A 27,218-nucleotide genomic window follows, 5' to 3' on the forward strand; every position below is an offset into this window, starting at 1 on the left:
ATTACATGAATATAAATACAAGTTAAGACAAAGAAGCCAGGGCAAGGTTTACTATGCCTATTATATCCCTAGAACAACAGAGACACTTAATACACATTTTCTGAATAAAACTTCAAATCTAGAGAAACAGTCATGGGGGCAACTATAAACAAGGTAGATCCTACTTTCCTGGGGCTTCTAGTTCAGAGAGCAAATACCTTTAAGTGAAATCATTTATATTTATAAATATAGATATATGTGTATATACACATACACATACATATGTGTACATATGTACAGACATGTTTACATACATACATATATGTATATGTATATATACATCTGTTAATAAATATGTGTATATATACATATACATATATTTGCATTTATAAATATATATACACTGTGTATATATACACATCTATACATATATACACTTTACACATATATACACACTATATTAATTACATATATACATATTACATACATACACATATATTAAGTGTGTGTATATATGTGTGTGTGTATGTATGTGTGTGTGTGTATATATATATATATAAAAATAAAATTTCATCCATTACTTAAGGTCAGAGTATAAAGTTATAGCATCTGATAAGTAAAATGAGACTGTGTGATGAATGAGCAGAATTTCACTTTATAAAAAAATTAACCAAAATGATACTGTCTCCTAAGGTCAACTGAATTCACTTGAGCCAACAGGTGCTACGCAATGGGGCTGGGGAGACAAAGACAAAAAACCCTGCCACTCCATAAGCCAGAAGCTAAAGTAACTCATAATCTCTTAGGGAAAATAAATATGCAAATGCTACATAGAGTGATAAATGCAATAAACATACTGAATTAGCTAAAAAAAATTATTAACTGTTCAGGGATGAGGGCCACAGAAAGTTTCACAGAGACTTCTGAGATGTTAAACCTGAAGGCAGAAGGTCAAGACAGACAAGAAAGCATTCCAGGCATAGTGTAAAAAGAAAAGAAAAAAATGGGGGATTTCTCAAGGGTGAAGTACAAGTGAGGAATCAGCAGATGACGCTGGACAGACGAGGGGAAACAGTTGTAAAGTCCTGTGTATATGATGCTGAAGAGTTTTAACCACGAAAGTGATTTGGTAGTGGGAAGGATAAAATGGTTTTCACTGACTATTTTCTCAAAGAAGAGTGAAGCAAAGAAATCAGCAGAGTGGAGAGGAGGAAGGGATTCCCAAAGTTAAGGCAAGAGAAAACACAAAAGAGCTCTTTCGGAAAATGACAGAGACTTGAGTAAAGAACACTGAGAGTGCCTGGCAGCACTATGTACTCATTAAGGTTATGTGATGGTAGCTTCAAAGTTCAGTCTGAATGGTTGTCTGATATTCTCTATATGGTTCAGGTGCTTGGATGCAGATTGGTAGATAGTCGGGTTTAACTGGGTTGGGCATTTTGCTGAGCAAGTATTATGCAGAGAGCGCAGGTCTGGGAGTTAAAGGTCCTTGCAAGCAAATGCTTACAGGACTAGAAAAACTAAGCTGAAGAAGGAAAGAAGTAAAGCCATGTGGAAGGTCATATTTAAAAAGTGGTAGGGTCAATGAACAGAGAAGCTCTCGATGGTTTCAAGACAGCGTCTGGGTATTAAAGTTAGCAAGCCACAAGCCACCAGTAGTGGTCAGGGAGTAGGAGACTATAGAGGTTTAGATTTTGGGGTAATGAAACAATTGTTGGCCTTGAAAACAACAAGGAAATGAGCAACAGGCTGAATTTTCAAAAAGTAATCCAAACAATTGTGGAGAAGAAACTGAGTCAGATGCCACTGTTATCAGAAAGGAGGCATAAAGGAAGTTGATGGACCATAGCAAGCAGGGGGATTCGTTGTGGGTAAAAGTCTCATGACCTGGACTTTCAAGGTGCCGAGGTTTGGAAGGAGAAAAGAGGAGGAATGGTGTGGAAGCAGCAGTGAGAAACAAGACAACCTCTGCCGACCAGCCTTTAAGTCTTGAAGAATGTGAGTATGCAGGGATATGGGTAAAAAGCCTCCCTTAGAGAAGGCAGCAGAGGAAGTTGTGTCTTTAGAAACCAAGTTTTAATTACAACACGGTGAAAAGTTCAGAAAAGAGGGACATCATAGAAGGGATAATCAGTATATCAGTTGTGCCTTTTTATTTCCCACAGCATCTGCGAAATGCAGAGTATTAAATACCTGTCAATATGAATGATCAATTAATATTTACTTGGCATCAACAGGCTATAATGCTACATGGTATTCCACCAAGCTTTTGTTACTGTGTTCTCTCACTTTAATCACTATTGGCAGTTGAGTTACAGGAACACTGAAAATGGTGTTTTAAATTCCAAAAGAAAAGGGCAAAATTTTATAAGAAAATGTTAAAGGAAACTTTTAAGTTCCATTTGGAAGTTTAATTTAGCCTTTTAAGAAATTTTAGCCCACATTTTAGAGCTTTAAATTCTTTAGTCATGGTTCCTTCCTTTCACAGGTATCTCATACTTCTCTGAACTCCTACAGCAGTGAAAAGGCTTTACCATGTGACTTCATGTGTCGTAACAAATGCCATCTTATTTGCCAGGGCTTTACTTTTTCGTATGTTAGCTTCCACTCTCTGATTATACAGTCATTTTCTTGGGGTCAAAGTAGGCATTTAAGAGTTTCTTAATGATTTGGTCTGGGAATGCCTACATGAGTCATATAATTCTAAGGCAGAGATAAACTGTCTACAGTACCAGGTATTATTTGCTACTATACAAGATCTTTAGAAGAATAATGAACTGGGGTTTTAAAAAATACTTTGAAATTATTTTAACTATTCTTCAAGAGAAGCCCTTATACGGGAAACAAAGAAAGCAAAATTATTTATTTAGCCAAAATAATGTGCCCAAACAAAATAAATAAATAAATCCTGTGTTTTACCTCGATAGTAGGCCTTTGTAATTGCATCAAATTCCTCCTGACCTGCAGTGTCCCATAACATTAGTCTGACATCTTCATCATTAACTCTAAAACAAGAGATGAATTTATTTCATATGTAAAGGAAAATGTTTTTGGTAATATAGCTTTGTGTATATTTTTCATTTTCAAATCCAAAGATATTAAAACTACAAATGCTCCTTGACTTATGATGGGTTGTCCCAATAAACCTACTGGGGGTTACATCCTGGTAAGCCCATTGTAAGCTGAACATTAGGAGTCAAAAATGCATTTAACACCCCATTAAACCACTGTAAATTCAAAAAACTCATAAGCTGAACTATTATAAATCCTTATGCTCCTCAACTTACGATGGGGCTATGTCTCAAAAAACCCATGCTAAAGTTGAAAAACTGTAAGTCAAACCTTCCTGAGTCAGGGACCACATGTACACTGTCAGTTTCACCCTGAAAAACTGAGTACTTTCGGATGTTGATATCATTATCAACAGTGAAAGAGTGAAAAACATTCCCCTAAAGCTACAGCTTCCCACATGATTTGGATTTATCTGCCATGTTTTTTTCTTTGACACAGTCACAGCGTAGTGGTGGTCTAAGATTAACGTTTTGGGAAGGGGAATTTCCTTAGGTCAGTGCCTGTTCTCCTTTCCCGACATCTTTCTAATGGGTTCTGGTGCTTTTGTGATAAAATGAGGATAAGAATGCAAAAAAGCAATTTACCGCCAGTCACGGTGGCTCACGCCTGTAATCCCAGCAATTTGTGAGGCCAAAGTGGGCGGATCACTTGAGGCCAGGAGTTCAGTACCAGCCTGGCCAACATGGCGAAACCCTGTCTCTACCAAAAATAGAAAAATTAGCTGTGTGTGGTGGTGCATGCCTGTAGTCCCAGCTACCCAGGAGGCTGAGATGGGAGAATCGCTTGAGCCTGGGAGGTGGAGCACCACTGCAGTCCAGCCTGGGAGACAGAGTGAGACTCTGTCTCAAAAAAAAAAAAAAAAAAAAAAAAAAAAGCGATTTACCTCCCTGGCTCACTGGTTGCCCTTAAACTTAAAATTTACTCTATTTTGTCATATAGTCAATTCTCATTATTCACAGTAGTTATGTTCTATAATGTCAATGTGAACACTGAATTAGCAAATACTGAACCACTGCTCCTAAGGGAAACATAGGGTTAGGTTTTTGAGAACCCCCGGTTACATTTTCATCAACTGATCAGTACATAACCTTGTTTTATGTGTTTCTGTTTAAAGACACCTTACTGATTGATATATATTGTTAATTCATTAACACTGAATTCACGACCAACAGCACTATAACTCGTGCCTGAACAAAGCTTATCTAACATATTTATTTTTTCTGTAAGGCACATCATAGCCTTCCTATACTTAGGAATGGTAGACAGCACTGCAGCACTACACTTAGGAGCCTTCTTAAACAGCAAAATCACCAAGAAAAAGCACAAAATGTAAAAAATGTGGCATTAAACAGAACACAAAAAGGACATGTGTTTACTATATGAGGTACTCTTGTTTGATGACCTCAGCTGGGAAGCGCATGATGGGCAACTTAAATTTTTTGCTGCTCTATATATGTCCACAAATGACCACAAATGTACTACAAATACTGATTCTGGGGTTACAAATAAATATTACCAAGTGGGTGAATTTGCATATGCAGAACCTATAAACAATAAGGATTGACTGCATACTGAAATATTTATTTGGTTTCAGGTAATAAGTATAAAAAGCAAACATCATCAAGACTTAAAATGCTTGCTCTTAAAATATGTTCTAAGACAGGAAGCAAATATGGAAATACTTTTAAAAAGAAAGTAATAGAATACAGACTAGAAATTAATCTTTAAAATGATAAAATTATCTTTGATGTTAAAGTTGGGCCAGTAACCAGGTTTGTAATATTTTAAATTACAATTTGAAATACAAACTAAAATGTATTTGGGTAACACATTTTAGTTTGTCTGCTACAATTTAAAATATCCTTAGAAGTTCTCAGGACTAATGACAAAAAATATTACTCTGATGTGCTTTAGAATCCAAATGAATTTCCTAAAGCAGGATTTCCTTTTCATAGGCAAATTTTGTCCTCCCAAATCTGTTTTATCTTATTTCTTTAGAGTAAAGCAAACTATTAATTCTCTAACTTCCATACAGTCTTGCCTAGTTTCAAAAAGAGAACAGACATTCTAATAAAAACGAGCCCATAATATAACTTTCATTCCAAAGAAAATAGCAGTTGGAAATCTCACTGGAGTCAGCATCAGTTTGTGTTTAAGACGTGCCCAAGGTGTCACCAATAAATATAAAACAGCTATGAGACAGAAAAAAACGTGAGGAGAGTAGAAAAAGAAAAAAAAATGAAAGAAGGGAAGAGATGAAAGAAAAAAAAAGGATAAAGTTACATATGTCATGAAAACCACCATCACTGTCGCATGAGCATTGCCACTAGTTGCCACACCTCGAAATCCACTGCAATCAGTTAACTATTACTCCAATGAGTCTTGGATATAGTTCACAAATCAAAGCCAAAGGAATAAAATGGCCAAGTACTTACTGAATTTGTCGCTCCAAAAAATCAACTCCAATGGTTTTCTTGTAGTCTTTTGTAAAAATGCCTTTGCAATATCGCTGAATCATACTTGATTTTCCAACTGCTCCATTCCCTACAACCACCATCTTTATGGCAACTTCCATATCTTCCTCCAACATTTTTGGAGCTGAAATGGTTTCTGTACCAACTCTAATTCTAGGAGATCAGATCTTCCCTCTCAAATCTGTGGTTTAAAATGAAATTATTTTTTCATAACACAAAAATGTACAAAATAAACTAATTGTTTTATCAAGAAATTATCACATTGCATTGCAAGGATGTGTTTTCGTAACTGAGGTCCCTCCCACTCTCTTTAGATAATGTAAACTCTTTGAAAGGTACAGCAATAACAATTCATTTTTGAATGAATCCTCATCAATAGCGCAATGCATGACATTCATATATCAATAAATACCTAGATCTACTTTCATAGAGATGATGACTAGGATCATTAGATTTGATGCCTGATTATTTAAAGGTGCCACTTACTAGTTCTGTGCTCTTAGTGAATACGTCGCTTAACTTCTTCAGGCTTCTGTTTCCTGGCAATAATATCCATCTCATACGGTTATTGATCAATGATACACGTAAAGCACTTAGCATAGTGAAAGTTATGCATTCAGAATTTAGTTAAGCATTCCTGATCCAAAAATCTGAAGTCTGAAATGCGGCAAAATCTGAAATGTTTTAAGCACTGACATGATGCCATAAGGGAAAAATTCCATACCTGACATGTGATAGGTCCCAGTCAAAACAGTCAAAACTTTGTTTCATGCACAAAAATACTAAAAGTACTGTATAAAATTACTTTGAGGCTATGTGTATAAGGCATGTATGAAACATAAATGAATTTCCTGTTTAGACTTGGGTCCTGTCCCCAAGACATCTCATTATGTACATGCAAATAGGGCAGGTGTGGTGGCTCATGCCTATAATCCCAGCATTTTGGGAGGCTGAGGCAAGAGGATCGCTTGAAGCCAGGAGTTTGAGACTAGCCTGGGCAACATATAGAGACCCAGTTGCCACTAAAAAAATAAAATAAAATAAATTAGCCGAGTGTAGTGGTGCATGCCTGTCGTCCCAGCTACACAAGAGGCTGAGGTGGGAGGATCCCTTGAGCCCAGGGGTCTGAAGCTGCAGTGAGCTACGGTCACGCCACTGTACTCCAGCCTAGGTGATAGAACAAGACGCTGTCTCTAAAAAAAATTAAAATAAAATTTAAAAAAATTGTAAATCCTCCATAGTGTATCACCAAATAGGCAACAAATTCAAAATCTGTAGAAATTGCTTTTCAACCTCACAGGTAATAATGTCCCTAAAAAAGCACCCCAAAGAAGGTTTTGTATAATAGTGTACCACCATGTGTCAGCATCGGACTCTTAGTTATAATGATTTAGTGTTTGGTTTACAATGAATCCTGTACAAATAAATATCTTACACCACACATTCTTGCTTTAGTTTTAAACCTTTATAGTTACACATACAGTGAAAGCAATAGAATGGGCACTTTGCATTTTAAGAATGAAAAGAACAGAAAGTCAATTTCTTCATGTTTCTTCTTAAAATTACTAGTTAGGCTACTGCTCCTTTAGCTATTATATTTCAACTACTTTAACTGAAAATCCATCTATACAACCACTACACCAAGGGAGTCCAAAATGTGAACATTCCTTTCTTTGTCCCTAATAGTCTCAGCAATTGTCTCTGGTACTTTACAAACCTGAGTGATCATAAGAATCACCTAAAAGTACTTGTTAAAGTACGGTTCTGGGTCTCTGCCTCAGGCATAATTTATCAGAAATTTCACAGGAAGCCTTGGAATCTGGTTTATAAAACAAGCACAAAAGATGCTGTTTAGCTCTCCCTTCATGAGCTGCTACCTGGCAGTCTCTGCTACCTCACCTTCAGGATCCACTGCACTGTCCACTCCTGTTGAGGCCGCATTCTCCCCGGGTAAAGACTAAACAGGCAGTGCCACTTGAGTTGGGACAATTATGCACAACATGGATCCTCTTTGGTCTGGGGCTCCCCATCAGACTAGCTGAGATTTTTTCAGAAATGCACTGCAGTCTGGGGCTCTTTCCACCCCATCTTTCTTTATCCTTTCACAAGTATAAAAAACTAGCATTGCAGCCTCTTTAGCCTTCTCAGGCGTTTTCCCCAATAAATCTCTTGCACTTTTAGTTCCATCTTGATACTTGCTTCCTGGAGAACTCAAATGGATATACATCCCAAGTGATTTTACAATCAGGTAAGTGTCAAAGCCAATATCCTATGCTAGTGATTCTCAATTTTGACTATACACTGGGATCATCTAGATAACTTTAAAAAATACTTGGCTGGGGGCAGTGGCTCACACCTGTAATCCTAGTGCTTTGGGAGGCTGAGGCAGGAGGATTGCTTGAGGCCAGGGGTTCAAGACCAGCCTGGGCACCATGTGAGTCCCTGTCTCTACCAAAAAAAAAAAAAAAAAAAAAAAAAATTGGCCAGGCATGGTGGCGCGAGCCTGTAGTCCCAGCTACTCGGGAAGCTAAGGCAGGAGGATTGTTTGAGCCCAGGAGTTCAAGGCCGCAGTGAGCCATGACTGTACCAGTGCACTTCAGCTTGGGTGACACAGCGAGGCCCTGTCTAAAAAACAAACAAACAAACAAACAAAAAACCTGATGCCTGATGCCTGCATCTTGTCCTCTGAGTATACGATCAGATGGTCTAGGGCAGTGGTTCCCAACCATTTTGGCACCAGGGACTTGCTTTGGTGGAAGACAACTTCCACAGATGGGAGGTTGGTGGGGGGCAGTGGAGGGACGGTTTGGGGATAAAACTGTTCTACCTCAAATCATCAGGCATTAGTTAGATTCTCATAAGGATATAAGGAGTGCTGCAACCTAGATCCCTCACATGTGCAGTTCTCAATAGAGTTTGGGCTCCTATGAGAATCTAATGCTGCTGCTGATTTGACAGGAGGCAGAGCTCAGGCGGTAATGCTCGCAGCCACTCACCTCCTGCTGTGTGGCCCAGTTCCTAACAGGCCACAGAACGGTACCAGTCCACGGCCTGGGAGTTGGGGACCCCTGGTCTAGGGTACAATCTGGACATCAAGTATCATCATCCTATTACCCTACACAAGATGTAGTCTTTAGGACACAGGGTCAAATATAAAATTCTGACCAGGATCTGACCCTTGTTCATCCAGCTGTATCTCACACTGGTTCAGTTCCTAGAAAGCAACTTCCTTTCTCTACCTAAACAATTCTTCACCCAAGAAGACTGTTATGTTCAAAAAAAGGCAACAACAAAAATCTTATCACATTTTATCCTTTTAAAGATATATACTTCAGACACTTTTGCTTCTGAAATGATACACATTTTTCCCTATTCCTTCCTCTAAGTATAACTAAAAATTTTGGATACTATATATAAACAAACATTAGACATTGAAAAGTGCAAAGGTACCACAGGACACAAAGCACAACACGGTAATGAGTTTTCCTTGAGTTCTTTTTACCTCATATATCCCAGACTGGATTATAGAGAAGCTAGTAACCAGGAAATATCACCACCACCAACAAAAAAACATAAAAGCCTACTGTCTTGAGTCAAAGGACCAGAAAGGGGCAGCCTAGCAAGCAGAAAGACAGAAAACACCTATACCCTTGTGAGGGCTATATTGATGCACCCCAACTCCCTCTATGGGGTGGTGTCAGAAAAGACCAACTGGGGAGGACTGGGGAGGACTTGCATCCTCACTGGGGAGAAATGAAGGCACCCCCCACCCCTGCCCAACCACCACCAAGGCATCCCTAGAGACCATGTGGGAGCCTGAACTCCCACCCCATCCACCAATTCAGTCATCCCTACCCCTTTTCACCTCTACTTTTTTGCTGGGGTGGTGTCAGATGAAGCCTACTAGAAAGTCAGGACTTACATTATCTCTCACAGGTAATAAGGCCATCTACTGACTCTCTGCAGTGTCAGTGGGTCAGCCTCTTCCCAGCCAGGGTGGTATCAGTGGCCCCCAGTAGAGAGTCATCATGACCAGTAGTAAGAGGAGCTCTTCCCATTCTCAGTTTCTTTCTTTTTTTTTAGACAGTGTCTCATTCTACATTCCAGGCTGGAGTGCAGTGGGGTGAACACAGCTCACTGCAGCCTCAACTTCCTGGGCTCAAGCAATCATCCCACTTCAGCTGGGACTACAGGCGTACACCACCACGCCTGGCTAGTTTTTGCATTTTTTTGTAGAGACAGGGTTTTGCCATTTTGGCCAGGCTGGTCTCAAACTCCTGGGCTCAAGTGATCCACCTGCCTTGGCCTCCCAAAGTGCTGAGATTACAGGCACGAGCCACTGCGCCCAGCCCACTCTGTTTCAATGGAAGACAAGCAGGAAACCTGGAGTTTTATCCTCACCTGGTAGTAAAGAGGTAGTGCCCCACCCTTCCTGTTTTTGGAGCACATCAAAGGAAGAGAATCAAGCTAAAAGAGAATGTAATGAGACCAGAGAATCACAACATTAACACTCCCAGTGTCCTGATTTCATCGAAAATCACTCAGCACACCAAGAACCAGGAAAATCTTAAATGCAAAAGACAATCAATAGATACTAGCAATGAGATGACAGACATTAGATTCATGTAATAAGGATTTTAAAAATAAAAAGTTAACTGGCAGTCAATGAGCAATTATGGATATACTTAAACGAATGTAAAAAATAAAGAGTCTCAAAAATAAACAGAAGACATAAAGAAGTACCAAATGGAAAGTAGAACTGAAAATTATAATAACCATAATTTTAAAAACTAAATGGTACGTTCAACGGCAGAACAGAGAGGACGGAGGAAAGAATTAGTGAACTTGAACATACAATCTGAGCCACGCAAACAGGCTGAAATAAAGGACAGAGCCTTCAAGACCTGTGGAACTAAACCACAAAAAAATCAGATATTTCTGTCATTGGAGTTCCAGGAGGAGAGGAGAAAGAAGATAGAGCTAAAAAAGGACTTGAAGAAATAATGACTGAAAATTTCCCAAATATGGAAAAAGACAAAGCTACAGATTCAAGAAGCTGAGTAAATCCCAAACAGGATAAACCAGTCAAAATCTAGACCTAAACAAATCAAAGTCAAACTTCTGAAAACTAAAGACAAAACATTTTGAAAGCAGCCAGAGAAAAAGGATGGGGAAAAGTAATTTGAATGACAGTGAATTTCTCCTCAGAAACCATGGAGGCCAGAAGGAAGTGGCACATCATTTTTTGAGTGTTGAAAGAAAAGAACTGTCAACTCAAAATTATATATCCAACAAAAATATCCTCTAGGAATGAAAAGGAAATCAAGGTAATCTCTGATGAGAGAAAACTAAGAGCATTTGTTGACAGCAGAATCCAATGCAAAAGAACAGCTAATGGAAGTTCTCAGTGGAAAAGAAATAATTTTTTAAAAGAAGAACTTGGAGTATCAGAACAAAAGAAAGAACATGGTAAGAGCAAAAATATTGTTAAATACAACAGACTTCCCTTCTCTTGAGTGTTCTAAACTATGTTTGATAGTTGAAAAAAAAATTATAAAACTGTCCAATGTGGTGTTCAATATATGTAGGGAAAATATTTAAGACAATTATAAATGGGGAAGGATAAAGGACTATAAAGGGAGGTACGGGTTCCACACTTCACTTGAATTTGTAAAATATTGACTGCAATGATAAATTACGGGGATAAATCACATATACAGTCATGCACCACATAACAACATTTCGGTCAATGATGGATTGCATATATAACAGTGGTCCTTTAAAATTACAATGCCATATGTTTACTATGCCTTTTCTATGTTTAAATATGTTTAGATACACAAATATTTACCAATGTGTTACAAGTACCTACAGTATTCAATACAGTAACAGTGTACAGGTTTGTGGCTTAGGAGCAATAAGCTCTGATAGCATACAGCCTAGATGTGTAGTAGGCTATACCATCTAGGTCTGTGTAAGTACATTTTAGTATGTTCACACAATGACAAAACCATAATGTGCATCCCCATCATTAAGCAATGCATGACTATATATATAATGTAATACCAAGAACAACCACTAAAACAATAATACAAGCAGGTACTCTCAAAAACACACAGATAAATCAAAATGGAATTCTAAAAACACAATAAAATCAGAATTTAATTGATATTTATAGAACTGTCTATACAACAGCACAACATACCTCCTTTCAACCCAGATAGAACATATTCTGGGCCATAAAACAAACATCAACATGTCACAGGGCAAACCCCAAAACTGGAGTTCAGCCCAGGAGGCCACGTGGGTTTTTGGCTTTGTGCAGAAGGAATTCAAGGGTGAGCCGACAGAGTGACATGAAAGCAAGTTTATTAAGAAAGTAAAGGAATAAAAGAGTGGCTGCTCCATAGACAGAGCGGCCCTGAGGGCTGGTGGTTGGTTATTTTTATGGTTTTTTTTTTTATTATATGCTATACAAGGGGTGGATTATTCTTGACTTTTCTGGGAAAGGGATGGGGGAATTCCCAGAACTGAGGGTTCCTCCCTGTTTCAGACGATATAAGGTAACTTCCAGATGTTGCCGCGGCATTTATAAATTGTCACGGTGCTGATGGCAGTAACCTTTAGTATGCTAATGTATTATAATTAGCATATAATGAGCAGTGAGGACAACCAGAGGTCACTTGCATGACCATCTTGGTTTTGGCCAGCTTCTTTACTGCATCCTGTTTTGTCAGTGGGGATCTTTTAAGACCTGTATCTTGTGGAACCAGATCTACTGACCTCCTGTCTCAAACACACTTAAAATAATGGAAATCATACAGAATGTGTTCACTGATCACAATGGAATCAAACTAGAAATCAATAACAGAAAGATAAAACAGGGAAATCTCCAGACAGAAACTAAAAGCACACACTTTTCAAACAATCCAAGATTCAAAGTAGTAGTTACAAGGAAAGTAAAAAAAAAAAAAAAAAAAAAATTAAATGAAAGTGAAAATACATGTGAAACTTTGTGGGGCACAGCTAAATTAGTGCTGAAATGGGAAAATATATTTTATTTTATTGTTATTATTTTTGAGACAAAGTCTCACTCAGTAGTCCAGGCTGGAGTGCAGTGGCCTGATCTCGGCTCACCGCAACCTCCCCCTCCCAGGTTCAAACAATCCTGCCTCAGCCTCCCGAGTAGGTGGGACTACACGCATGCATCACCATGCTGGGCTAATTTTTGTATTTTTAGTAGAGACAGGACTTCACCATGTTGGCCAGGCAGTTCTCTAACTCCTGGCTCAAGTGATCCGCCCGCCGTGGCCTCCCAAAGTGCTGGGACTACAGGCGTGAGCCACCGTGCCCAGCCTAAGATACGAAAATTTAGAGCGCTAAATGCTTACCTTAGAAAAGGAAAAAAGTTTCAACTCAATAATCTAAGCACTCACCTCAAGAACTAGAAGAAGAGCAAAATAAACCCAAAGCAAGCAAAAAAAAAGGAAGATACTAAAAAAGAAGAACAGAAATCAATGAAATTGCAAACAGAAAAACTGATGAAACAAAAAGCTGGCTTTTTGAGAAGATCAATAAATTTAACAAAACTTTAGTGAGACTAACACAAAAAAGAGAGAGGATACAAATACCTAATACCGGGAATAAAATAGGGGATAGCAACATAGATTCTGCAGACTCAAAAGGATAACGTAACAACCCTACACACATAAATGAGACAACCCAGACAAAATGAACCAAATTTTTGAAAAGTCTAAACGACCATAATTCACCCAATATAATATAGGTCCATTTGAATACCCCTATAACTATGAAGGAAATTGAATTTGTAATGTAAAAACTCAGAAAGAAATCTACAGGATCAGGCAGTTTCACTGAAGAATCCTACTAAACATTTAAAAAATTAACACCAATGTACACAATCTCCTCCAGAATAGAGACGAGGAAACACTTCCCAACTCTTTTTATGAAGCCAGCATTATCTTGATACCACAAAAAGACACTACAAAAAAGAAAATTAGACAAACTCTTCTGAACAAAGATGTAAAAATCTTCAACAAAGTATTAATAAATTGAATTCAGCAATATTTAAAACACAATACACTGCAACCAAGTGGACTTTATTCTGGGAATGCAAGGCTAGTTAAATACTCAAAAAACAATCAATGTAATCCACCACATTAATAAACTCAAGGAAAAAAACACAACATAATATCAATTGATGCAGAAGAAATATTGACAAAATTCAACATTTGTGAGAAAACTCTGAGCAAACTAGAAATAGAATGGGACTTCTTCAACCTGGTAAAAGGCATCTATAGGCCGAGCACAGTGGCACACATCTGTAATCCTAGCACTTTGGGAGGCCAAGTCAGGCTGATCACTGAGGTCAGGAGTTCGAGACCAGCCTGGACAACATGATGAAACTGTGTCTCTACCAAAAATACAAAAAATTAACTGGGTGTGGGGTTGCTCGCCTGTAATCCCAGCTACTCAGGAGACAGAGGCACAAGAATTGCTTGAACCCGGGAGGCAGAGGTTGCAGTGAGCTGAGATCGTGTGCCACTGCACTCCAGCCTGGGTGACAGAGTGAGATTCTGTCTCCAAAAAAAAAAAAAAAAAGAAAAAAAAAGCATCTATAACATAAAACAATTCTGGAAGACAGATTGCTTTCCCCTCACATTGGGAACAAGGTAAGGATATATATTCTCACTACTCCTATTCATCATACATGAAGTTCTAGTCATTGTAATAGGAAACAAAAATAAAACACAGATTAGGAAAAAATTAAAACTTTCTCTATTCACAAATGACATGATTATCTCTGTAGAAAAACCCATGGAATCCACCAAAAATTCAAAAACCAAACCCTGAACTAATGAGTTTAGCAGTCAGAGGACATATGTACAACACACAAAATTCAATTGTATTTCTGTGTACAAACAATGTACAATTTGAAACCAGTATTTTTTAGAATGAGATTTACAATAGCTCCAAAAACATTAAATACTTAGGTATAAATGTAACAAAACATGTACACAATCTGTATGCTGAAAACTACAAAACACTAAACAAATCAAAGACCTAAATAAATGGAAAGACATATCATGTTCATAGATTGGGAGACTCAACAAAGTAAACAGCAATTCTCCCTAAATTGATCTATGGGTGTAATACAATTTCAATCAAAGCACCAGCCAAATTTTTCTGTATCCACAAGCTGATTCTAAACTTTATACACAAAGGTAAAAGAATCAGAATAGCTAAAACAATTTTGAAAAAGAATAAAACTGGAGGAAATTATACTACCTGGTTTTAAGACATTATAATGCTAAATTAACAAAGTGTAATACTGGCAAAGGGAAAGCTAAGTAAATCAGTGGAACAAAACAGGCCCAAAATAGACCCTCACAAATAAAGACAATTGATTTTTAACAAAGGTGCAAAAGCAATTCAATGGAGAGAAGACAGTCTTTTCAACAAATAGTGATGGAACAACTGGACATCCATATGCAAAAAAGTAAACCTTCACACCTTATACAATTAACTCAAATGGATCACGGATCTAAATGGAACACTTTTATAAAACAATTTTTAGAAGGAGAAAATCTTGACCTGTTAGGCAGAGTTTTTAGACATGACACCAGATGACCCATAAAAGGAAAAACTGATACTGGACTTCACCGAAATTAAAAACATTGCTGTCTGAAAGACACTGTTAGAATGAAAAGAAAGACAGACTGGAAGAAAATACCTGAAAAACACGTATCTAACATATAATTTGTATCCAAAACATATAAAGAGCCTTCAAAACTCAACATAAGAAAACAGCCCAATTTAAAAATGGGCAAGAGACTTTGCCAGATACCTCACCAACGACTCTATGTGGCAAATGAACACATGAAAACATGTACATCTTTAGCCATTAGTTAAAGGCACATTAAAACCACAAGGAGATACCACTACACACCTATTAGAATGGCTAAATTTTAAAAAACTGACACTACCAAATGCTGGGAGTATGTGGAGCAACTAGAACTCTCACATGTTGCTTGTGGGAATGCAAAATGACACAGATACTCCAGAAAACAGTTTAACAGTTTTTTAAAAATTAAACATACATTTACCATATGACCCTGCAATCCACTCCTAGCAATACCCTAGAGAAATGAAAACATGTCCATGCAAAAACCTGTACATGGTATTTATAGCAGATCGATTCATAATCACAGAAAACTGAAAACAACCTCAATGTCCTTCCATGGGCAGATGTTGAAACAGACTGTGGCATATCCACATAATAAAATAGTACTCAGCAATAAAAAAAGAAATTATCCATACATGAAACAACTTGGAGAAATCTTAAAGGCATTATGCTGAGTGAAAAAAAGCTAACATCGAAAGATTACTAACTGTTATGATTTCATTTCTAGAAAAGATTAGTAATTGCCAGGGGTAAGGAGTATGATATAATGGGATCACATTAGGTTTTTTTCTGTGGCGGGGGGAGCGATAGATTTGTTCTACATCCTTACTGTAGTGGTGGTTACATGAGTCTAAAATTCACAGAACTGTACATTGAAAAAAAATCAATTTTACCATACACTTTTTAAAATAATAAATTAATTTCCTTAAAATAAATTTAAAGAAAAAAGCCAAATTAAATTTTAACAGGCAGTCGGACTCTTGCTTTTCAGAAACTATAGACTTAAAGCACTAGATCAAAACAATTACGTTCCTAGAAATAAGCATACTTCTGAGTACAATTAAAAACCTCGACAATAATACTTTATATAAATACCCTTTCCCCAAAACTTTTAACATTTTGCTAATGCGGTCTAATAAATTAGAGAAGCAAAGGGTGAGTTAACTCACTAATCAAAAGGTTGTTTTCTCATAACAGCCTTTATTTAAGTAGAAGTACAGGTTATATTTGTAAAAATACTGAAAAACTTCTTAGGGTCAATGAAATTACCTAGATGTTAGGAGATACATAAAAACCTAGAGAAGTTAACAGCCTTTTTCAGACCCTACTGCCACTTCACTAGCTCCTGATAATGAAGTTCTTACTCTCACACGCTCTCAGGTTCTTACTCCTGGGAACTGCCGATGGCTCCTCGGATCTCCGAGTAAAGTTAATTCTGTAGCAACCAGTGTCAATGGAACAGCACAATTTGGCTCATTCATATTCCAGCACTCTATGAACAAGAAACTAGGGAAGGGTGGGGTCGCGGGTAAAGAGTGGTCGCACTGCAGGGAGGAGTCTAAATGCCAGGGTGGAGCTGAGGACTCTCTTCGCCATCAAACCTAACCTGAGCACTTCACGCCCTTACTGGTGTCTGGCCCAGCCCGGGTCGCCCCTTCCCCATTCGGGACTTGGGGCAGGCAAAAAGCCGAACGTTCGGCCAGACTGGGGACGCAGCGCCGCCCTCGCTCCACCCCTCTTTCCCGCCCACCAGGCAATTCCAGGTACCCACCGCTGGGAGCTGGGAGGGGGCGCCGGGCTGGCGCTGCCGCCCACCTTCTCTAGCTGGAACTTGGGATCGGTGCTCAGGGAGGGGAGAGCCGGCGCTCGGCGGTCCGAACCGGGGGATGGGGGAGCCGGGCCTGGAGGCCCCTGCCCTCGATACCACTGCCCACTCCGGAGAGTAAGGCACAACCCGGGACCCCGGGGAGAAGCTGAGTCTTCCCCAGTGGAGCCGGACGAACCCCCAGCCCCTGGAGAGGGCGAGTGAGTGCAGCGCCGCTGCACCGCAGCGCGAGCCGCTACTCACCGTCCCCCACCGGCCGCGGACCCGCCGCCCGGCGCCACCGGCTCCTCCTGGTCGCGGCGCAACCGCTGCCGCCGCTGTCTCCTCCCGACGCGCCAGCTCTCCCTGCGGGGCCGAGCGGCTAGTTCGCACCCTCTTTCGCTCTCTTAAGAATGATTATGATTTTTAAACGAACTTTATTAGTAGCCAGGGCTCAGATTGAGTGGCTCAGCAGCAGCTCCGCCGGGGGTGGTGGGGCGCGGGAGTCTTGACTCCCCTCATCTGTGGACCCGCCGCGCTGCGGAGCATGCGCCGTGCTTCGTCTGCGCATGCTCTGTGCGGACCCCCGGCCCTGCCCCGCCCCTGTTCTGGCGGGTGGCTGGCGGCGGCTCAGCTTTCCGGGCGCCTCCAAGGGAGCCCGGGAGGGCAGTGGGGAGATCAGAGGCGAGCAGGATCTCCTAGATCGTGAACTCTAGAAAAGAGAAATCGGCCAATGACGGTCCGCATGAGTTTCGCCTACAGAGTTATCACACTTCCAGGGTCCTCAAAGGGCTTGCCCCGCTTCGGACACCTACCTTATTTTCTTGACCAGATGACATCTTAAGTGGCCAAGTGAGCAAAAAAATGTCGAGCAAAGTCGAAAACGCACTCACACAGCCTGCAGGACAAAATAGAAGCCTGAGATGGTTAATTATTCAGAGAAGCGAACCAAAAACGAAAAGGTTCCTCAAAAGCAATCTCAACTTTGCTTCAGTTGTTTTTATATTTCAAAATAAAATAGAATAGAAAAAAAAGATGGAAAATACCAAGTGTTGGCCAGGATGTAGAGTAACTGCATTCTTCGACTCTGCTGCTGGAATGTAAACTGGAACAACTCCTTTGAAAAACAGTTTGGGACTGTCTGCAAAAGGTGCATACCCTATGGCCCTGCAGTTCCACGCCTCCATATAGAGCAAAGAGAAACGAATACTTAGGGTGCACGGACAGGCAGGTATCAGAATGTTCGTAGCTGCATTTATTGTAATAATTCCTTAATGAGAATAACCCAAAAGACCATCAACAATAGAATAAATTAATGAAATTACACAGAGTTCATATAATGAAACACTATACAGCAACGCAAAAAAGCATCTGCAATTACGGGCAATAACGTGAATCAACTGCGGAAACCTAATGCCCAGCATAAAAAGACAACAAAAGTACACATGGCATAAGTCCATTTCTATAAACTACAAAAACAGAAGAACTAAGAGGCTCAAAGTTAGCATAATGGTTACCTTGGTGGGCAGGGGATAGTGACTGGAAGGAGTTAGCGACTAGAAGAGGGGCTTCCAGTTAGCAACTGGAAGAGGGGCTTCCTTCTGGTGAGGTTCTCTCCGTTGATTTTGGCGCTAGTTATAAATGCGTGTCCATTTGTGAAAATTCAAGCTGGACTCTTATGCACATTTTTCTGTATGTGAATTATACTTCACACTTAATAATTTTAAAAATTAGTGGAGATTATTTTACCTATAATAGCAATAGTATTTGTAAGAAATTTAATATCAAGTAGCTAACAGATTTATCTCTAGGATTTTGTTGGCAGTATCTCTTAAACTTGAGTAACGTACTGATGCCCTTTCTGAGAAAAGAAAAAAAAACAATTAAAAAGTTGGCAAATGACTTGAATAGACATTTCTCCAAAGAAGGTATACAAATGGCCGATGAGCACATGAAAAGAGACTCAAGGTCACTAATCATGAGGGAAATGCAACTCAAAACCATGAGATACAACTTCACACTCATTAAAATGATGATTATAAACAAAGCAGAACAGAAAATAAATATGAGTGTTGGCAAGGATGTGGAAAAATTATAACCTTTGTGTGCTGCTGGTGGGAATGTAAAATGGTACGGCCACTATGGAAAATTGTATGGTTCATCAGAACATTAAAAATAGAATTATCGTATAATTAAATAATTCCACTTCTGAGTATATATCCAAAAGAATTGAAAACAGGGACTCAAAAAAAAATTTGTACAACCATGTTTATAGCAGCATTATTCACAATAGCCAAAGGGTGGAAGCAACCCAAGTGTCCATCAATGGATGAATGGATGAACAAAATGTAGTATATACATGCAATAAAATATTATTCAGCCTTAAAAAAGGAGGGACCCAGGTGTAGCGAGGTATCCCTGTAATCCCAGCTACTTAGGAGGCTGAGATGGGAGGATCACTTGAATCCAGGAGTTCAAGACCAGCCTGGGCAAATCCTGTCTCAAAAATAAAAGAGAGAGAGGGAAATTCTGACACATGTTATAGCATGGATGAAGCTTGAAGACATTATGCCTAGTCGCAAAAGGACAAATGCTGTATGATTCAACTTATATAAGGTACATAGAGTAGTCAAATTCATAGAGACAGTTGGGGGGTGGGAAGTGGTTGTGGGAAAGGAAGGGCAGGTGGTGAATGGGGAGTTAGTGTTTTATGTCTACAGTTTTAGCTTTGCAAGATGAAGAAAGTCTGGAGATAGATGGTGGTGATGGTTGCACAACGACGTGAATAAACTTGATGCTCTTGAACTTTATACTTAAAAATGGCTAAAAATGGTAAATTTTATGTTTTATGTATATCTTGCCAAATTTCTTTTTAATGGGAAAAAAAAAAAGAAAATCTTAGAGGGTCTCAGAGAGTACTTCTGGGATCCAAATTTGAGAAAAACTTCCTGAAAGGGGGTTCCCCCAAAATCATTTCTTTCCTCCCCACTTTTCCATTTCCTTGGGATTGGTGGACATTGAAGGAGATCCAGAATATGCCACCCCAAAATATGCCACTTTGACACAAGCATTATTTGGAGTTGAAGGCAATTAAGAAACAGCAGAACAGAAGAAACACTCTGCTTTTCCCATTTCTGCCTAAAAGCAGGACATAAATTTCCCTTTGTGAAGTTGTTCCTCCTCCCCATCCCACACTAGGAGGAGGAGATTTCCTATCACCAGAGCACCAACTTGAGTCATATGGCAAACCTTGCAAAATAACCCTTGTCTTCCAATAGTTTCCCTCATATAGTTTACTCGGCCACAATCTACCACCTTCACAAGTCCCACCCCTTTTTCCTTTGTCTTATCACTTCTCCACAATTTATCACCTTTTAAAAAAATGGTATATAAGCTCTTAGGCCTAACTGCTTTTTGGGGTTTTCACTTCCTTTCTGTGAGGCCCCCCATGTGCATATGAAATAAACATTTTCTCCTGTTTATCTGTCATTTGTCAATTTAATTTGCAGGCTTCTGCTACTGAACTTACAAGAGTAGAGAAAAAGTGTTTATCCTCCCTGCAGACATGCTCAGTGCAATTAAAGTCTACTTTTTATTTGACTTGAGGCTGCTCTCAAGGACACAGCAGAGATTCTCATGCTCTCACTGAAGGCAGTGAAATAATGAAAGCCTGCATGGAAACCTGGCCTTTTAAATCATGTAGTTGTGCTATAGTAGAAATAGCAACAGAATTAACCTAAAAGGTTTTGAAAGAAATTTTACCTGCAGTGACTAGAAATGAGTTTCACAAAATTATTTTAAGGAAAACATTCTGAAAAGTTAGTTATTAAGTCATTAAATGATTGTTTGAATCTAGTACCTCCACTGATCCAGCAAAAAATGTCCATTTGTTCCCTTGCTCGTTCTTTCATTGTGTCTGACTCTAATGAACTGAATAGTGTCCAAGGATCATGAATTGTAGCTGAGTAGAAAGAAAAACAGAAAAATCAGAAAATATTTTCTTCCAAGAAAGAAAGCTTTGAAAATTTTACCACTTAGAATATAAGTCTGCATATACATGTGAATGCATATGTGGCCATCTGGAAAAAACTAGTAGAAATCACAGTATTTGGCTAGACAGTAATAATCTACTATTCTTCAGATTCAAACAGATCATGCTGGAAAAAAAATTTTTTCTAGTACTTTCTAGGCAGACATTAGAGTACTGATTCAGTTTTTTCTGTTGCTTAATAACCTTGGATCTTAGTATCCTCATCTATAGTAAGGAGTTACCCACCTTACAAGGTCATTTATCCATTAAAAAAAATACATATTGTGCCAAGGACTGTGCTGAACATTGGGTATTCAGTAATAGACAAAAGGCAGATGGTTTGTGTCCTCTGGGAGCTTATAATGTGTTAAGGGAGACCAAGAAAGAAAGTATACAAATACACACATATGCACACATATACACAAATAAGTGATTACATACCCTTAGACATTATGTGAAAGTAAATAACTGGTATGATGGAAGCATGTAAGAGGGAGCCCTAATTTATGTTGGAGAACCAAGGGAAGGCCTTTCTGATACAGTGATTTTTAAGCTGTTATCTGAAAGGTAAATGAGTTTGGTAAAGAATAGACAGAAAAAGCCTTTAAGCAGAGACAGCAGGAAGTACGATGGCCTGAGGCAGCAAACAATTCACTGGGTTTGAATAATTGAAAGGGAGCCAGTGTGCAGGAGTGAGGTGGAAAGCGGTATGTAAAAAATAAAGAACAGTGGTGAGGGAAGCAGGGGCCAGATCGTGAAGACCTTGCAGGTCATATTAGGTAATTTGGATTATATCTCAAGTATATTGGGAAGCCATTGGAGGATTTTTTAGTGCACGGACTAGGAGATCCACTGGACAGTTTTAAAAAATTCCTCTGACTGCTATCTAGGGAAAACATAGAGTAGTGGAAAATGGGAGAGCAATGGAAGGCCGGTTCAGGCAAGAGATGATGGAGGGTTAGACTGAGATGGTTACAGGGGTGATACAGAAAAGTGCATTTGTTTTTAATCTTGGAAGTAGAACCTATAGGATTTGGCTATGGTGTAGGAAAAAGACGGAATGTCAAGAGTGACTCGCAGGTTTCTTGAATGACTGCCTTGCTGAGATTGGTCACTAAGGGACTAGTTATAACCCCTCACAGTGTGAGTCGGGGAATAATCTGTTCATTCTAAATTCCTTTTTGTTTTGTCCTTGATTGTTCTTGTATCATGGTCTAGTGTGTTCCAGTATATACACTTCTAGATTTAGGGCCCTTACTAACAAAGAATAATTAGAAAATAAAAATCTTTTTTTTCTTTACTGCCCAAGTCTTTCTCATATATATATTTACTTTTGTTGAAATACTCTTAGTATACTGAGAGACCTCCTCTCTAATGGAAAGGGCTGGACTAGACAACTCTCTGACTTTTGAGAACTTCGCTCATGGTAAATAAGGAAACGTCTGTGTGATATTCTTCCTCACACTTCTGTTGGAACATTTGTTCACCTCGCTTCAGTGATCTGATGCATTTTCAAGAGCTTATTCACAATCAAGTTTTTGTCATCCATTCCATAATTTAAATTCTTCTCAGTAGGCTGGGCACAGTGGCTCACGCCTGTAATCCCAGCACTTTGGGAGGCCAAGGCAGGAGGATCACCTGAGGTCAGGAGTTCAAGACCAGCCTGGCCAACATGGTGAAACCCCATCTCTACTAAAAATACAAAAATTAGCTGGGTGTTGTGGCGCACGCCTGTAATCTCAGCTACTCAGGAGGCTGAGACATGAGAATTGCTTGAACCCGGGAGATGGAGGTTGCAGTGAGCCAAGATCATGCCACTGAACTCCAGCCTCAGCCACAGGGTGAGACTATCTCAAAAAAAAGAAAAAAAAAAAAGAATAAATAAATTCTTTTCTCAGTGCTCTCATAAAATAAGTAGAAGGACTATTTAATTAACCTTATTTGTACATATAAATAAAGTAGGTAAAGGTCACATACCCTACAGGTAGTTTTGATACAAGAATCCAATTCTCTTAATGGGCAGTTATGAATTCAAACTCATCCACTTGCCCATTCCCTGGATTTACAATTATTAAGTCACAAAAAAGTGGTGAGGAAATGTTCTACTTGTGCTAATACTTGTGCATCAAATACTTGATGCTCATGACAGAATATTTTTACCTCTTAAATATAATCTTTTCAACATTAATCAGTAATTGAGGTTTTGTGCTTAAAGTTATTTTGCAACCAGGACTAATTCTTAATTTTTTAACCACTTCTACTCAACAAATATATAAAACACTTTAAATATTGATGCATCTCCTGGTTTTTGGTTTTTATTTCTTGATATCTTATAGAAGATCTACAAAACTAGAGTTAGAAGCCAGAAAGAAGCCTCAGATGGTGATAAATAAAAATGTTCTGTCTTAATGCTGATTTTTTCAGTAATGAAGTGGTATAAACTCATTACTTTCATGAAGCTTCCTAGGTCATGAAAATAACATTGTTGTAGAGCTTCCATGTGCATCAGGTATGACTGAATAGTTTGATGCACTTGCAAATCACAAAGTGCCTTCCTTTGAAATGTGTAAGGCAGGTTGAGATGCAGCTTCTCAGATGGATTTAGTCCCTCCTAGGACTAGATGTCTCCTTGTTGCAGCTGAATTCTCATTTCATTTACCCATAACTAGAAACACCTCATGAACACCTGTTTTAAACATTGAGTTGCCATCAACCTGAGGGACCAAAGAAATGGATTGAGGGCAGGGAGTAGTTGGAAAGAGCAGGGAATTGATTTAAAGATGAGACATGTGCGATAATGAGGTACAGGCACTTTGTGGGGTATGGGAGGGCCCCAGGTAGACAGGAGCTGGCATATGGCTTACAGTCATCCAGCCAACGTTATTGGGCTCTTACAACTCAGGCTTCGGAGCCAGAATCCCTATATTTGAATTCCAGCTGTACCACTTACTAGCCGTGTTACCTTGGACAAGTTACTTAAATCTCTCAGCGCCTCAGTTTCCTCACTTGTAAAATGGAGATAATAGTAGTACTTCCTGGAGTTATTAGAGGAATTTAATGAGTTACCATATGTAAAAGCACTTAGAAGAGTGTAAGCCCTCAAAAGAGTTAGTAGAAGTATTAGTAGTATTTGAAAGTTACTAGTTATATGGGAATGGAAGGGACAGAAATGTCTCCAAATGGACTCATCTCTAAGTGGTGAAATGCCAATGGCATTGCCAATGATATATCTTTTTCTCCTCCTTGCTAGAGTTTTTCTTCAGCTTTACTGCTCTGCAGTGTCCAAGTATGGATTGTTTTTATTATATCTACAGTATTTAGTGTGCTACTTCAATCATGTCTTTCTTCAGTTCTGGAAAATTCTCAGCCTTATATCTTCAAATATTGCCTCTAACCCATTCTATTTTCTTTTTCTGGAACTCCTATTAAGAGAGGCTGATCCTAAACCCCTCTTATAATTTTCATATCATTATCTTTCTGGCTTTATTATGTGAAATGGCCGATCTTCCAGTTTACCAATTTCTTCTCCATCTATTTCTATTCTACAGTTTAAATTTACCTGAGTTTATAATCTCAATGAACTACATTTAAAATTTTCCACATGTTCTCTGTTTTGTTAAAATTTCTTTTCTCCTGTAGTCAAATTATTGTATTCATTAGGCTTTTTAATCTTTTTTTGCATGACTTTAATTCTTTTTTTATTTTTATTTTTATTTTTTGAGACTGAATCTCGCTCTGTTGCCCAGGCTGGAGTGCAGTGGTGCGATCTTGGCTCACTACAGCCTCTGCCTCCCAGGTTCAAGCAATTCTCTTGCCTTAGCCTCCCGAGTAGCTGGGATTACAGGCACATGCCACCACCCATGCCCAGCTAATTTTTGTATTTTTAGTAGAGACAGGGTTTCACCATGTTGGCCAGGCTGATCTCGAATACCTGACCTCGTGATCTGTGCACCTTGGCCTCCCAAAGTGCTGGGATTACAGGTGTGAGCCACTGCGCCCGGCCTGCATTGCTTTAATTCTTTTGAACATAATTATTTTAGTCCCTTTGCTATTGTTCCATTATTTCCAATTCTTTTTTGTTGCACTCGATGACTCTCCCTCATCATGCCTCCTTTGGTGGTTTTTAATTTAGGAATGTGAAGTCATCTTCATGAGGGCTGCCTTTTCTATGGGACTTCTACATGCTTAGCCCCTGTACAATGGCTTGATATCTGCTTTTGATATTTGCTTTTGTCAAAGCCAGGGCTTCAGAATGTTCAAAGATGTGGGAACAGCATTTAAATTCTTAGCTTGGAATGCCCACATCACATAGGTAGCATAAATTCAGAAAACATGTCCATCCATGGTGTAGGTTTTGGGCCTTGATTCCTCCCAGAAACATTTCCCCATTCAGGATCCTGGGGGATGGTAATCTTCCTTGTCGCTTCCCTGTTCTCCTTGACAAAATTTTTCTAGCTCCCTTTTCACTGAATTGGTGCGTATTCTAGTGCCTTGTTTTTATGTCTGTGTCTCACTTCCAGCCTTCTCTTTCATCTAGACCAGGACATCTCTTCAATCACTTGGGAGCATTCAACCTTCTGTTTTGGTCCTCAGGTGGGGCACTTTCTTGGCCTGTCAGGACCACTGGGGATTCCCCTTTCTTTGTTTTGATATAGGCTATTGTATTCTTTGTTGTTACAGTTTATCTTAGTGTATATGTTTATCTACGCTTATCAAGGCTGTGCATATGTAGTGGGAGGGTTGATATCAGTTCAGTTAGCATCGTTACAGGAACAGGGAGTCTTGCTTTATTTTTTATTGCAAATTAATTCTGATCTGAGACATCACTTGCCAGGGGTCGTAAGATACCCAATGTCAGTCTTTAAATTAAAGATTTCCTTCTCTTTTCCATAGTTGCACAAGACTTGTCAGAGGCTTGCACAGTTTGGAAAACTTAGGCAAAGACCCTGGTACTCAATTGTGATCATCACTGTGATGTGAATTGCCCATGTACATTGAGTCTATTTGAATAAATCTACATCCTTTGTGCCCAGTTTGGTTATAAGTATCTTTTACCTCAACTCCCAGGGTTATGGAGGTTGGTGTTCATGTCTCCACCACTGAGAAGCTGAAGCACCTTCAGAGGCTGTACTGTATCTCCTGGTAAAGCCAGGCACAGATACCTGTAGTTTTTGGAACCTGCTACCTCCATCAGTCTCTAGGAAACTAATTACATTTTTTCAATCCTAAGGATCCACCTCTTGAGCAGAATGGTGAGGACATTTGAAATGTGTAGGTACATTTTTTGGTTATCTTAATGACTAGGGTATACTATTGTTATTTAGTGCCTAGAAACCAGGGATATCCAGTGAAGCTTTCCAGAAAGTCCACTGGAGACTTTTCTTTGAGAAACATTGTCTTTTCCATCCATATGTGAGATGGTCCAACTTAATCCTCTTGGAAAGACCATACTTTAAAAAGTTTTTACTTTTCCCCTAGGGAAGGTGTAATGAGCTCAGACCTTTTTAAAAATACAATGTTAGGTTTCTCTTCCTGTGGTAGGGAGGGGAAAGGGATTACTTTATTCTACTTGGTAAATACTTATCTCAAAAACTCACCTTGAATTACAAATAATGATGCAAAAACAAATTACAAACTGAGAAAAAAATACTCTCAATATATGACAGATAAAGGGCTAAATTTCTTTAATATACAAAGATCTCTTACAAGTCAATAAGCAACAAATAGGCAAAAACCACTCACATCCAGATACTGAAATGAAAGATAATAGCCTATTGACACGAGTATATTTAATATCTTCACAATTCAGAAAATGCAAATTAAACAATAAGGATATAATTTTCCTTGTGTCTGATTGACAAATTGAACAGGTTAACATTTAATATGGGGAAGGATGTGGGAAAACAGAAATATTTTGTTGGAACGTAAATGGAATTAACCTTTTTAGAGAGCAATTTGGCAAAATATATCAAAATTATAAATGTGTATTTCCATGTGTAACAATTTTATTTACACCATTTTCTATGAGTGCTTGAAAATATTAGTATATTCCAGGTTAGAATCCCTAAAGGAAAAAAAAAAAAACCCACTAGTACAATGAACTTAATTATCCCAAACGCTAGGGAAAATGGATATGGAATTTATGGTCTGAGC

At 38.9% G+C, this 27,218-nt stretch overlaps 1 protein-coding gene across 6 annotated transcripts in view; it reads right to left on the reverse strand.

Annotated features, from left to right (window-relative positions):
- The window catches only part of RAB23 (RAB23, member RAS oncogene family), a 34,206-nt gene extending 16,180 nt beyond the window's left edge, over nt 1-18,026 (reverse strand). The window contains exons 1-3 of one of the 6 annotated variants that reach the window (XM_054686805.2): nt 17,851-18,026; nt 5,487-5,706; nt 2,899-2,984 (exon numbers count right to left, since the gene is read on the reverse strand). In XM_054686805.2, the coding sequence (XP_054542780.1) occupies nt 2,899-2,984; nt 5,487-5,641 (241 nt within the window). In that variant the 5' untranslated portion in view covers nt 5,642-5,706; nt 17,851-18,026. Of the gene's footprint in view, nt 1-2,898; nt 2,985-5,486; nt 5,707-6,011; nt 7,628-16,595; nt 16,980-17,002; nt 17,616-17,850 lie in introns of those variants that run through there. The other 5 variants (XM_016955735.4, XM_016955736.4, XM_024357253.3 and 2 more) reach the window with 5 other exon arrangements.
- Between the last annotated feature and the right edge of the window lie 9,192 nt (nt 18,027-27,218).

This window comes from Pan troglodytes, chromosome 5 (genome assembly GCF_028858775.2).
Source record: "Pan troglodytes isolate AG18354 chromosome 5, NHGRI_mPanTro3-v2.0_pri, whole genome shotgun sequence".
NCBI classification, from domain to species: domain Eukaryota; kingdom Metazoa; phylum Chordata; class Mammalia; order Primates; family Hominidae; genus Pan; species Pan troglodytes.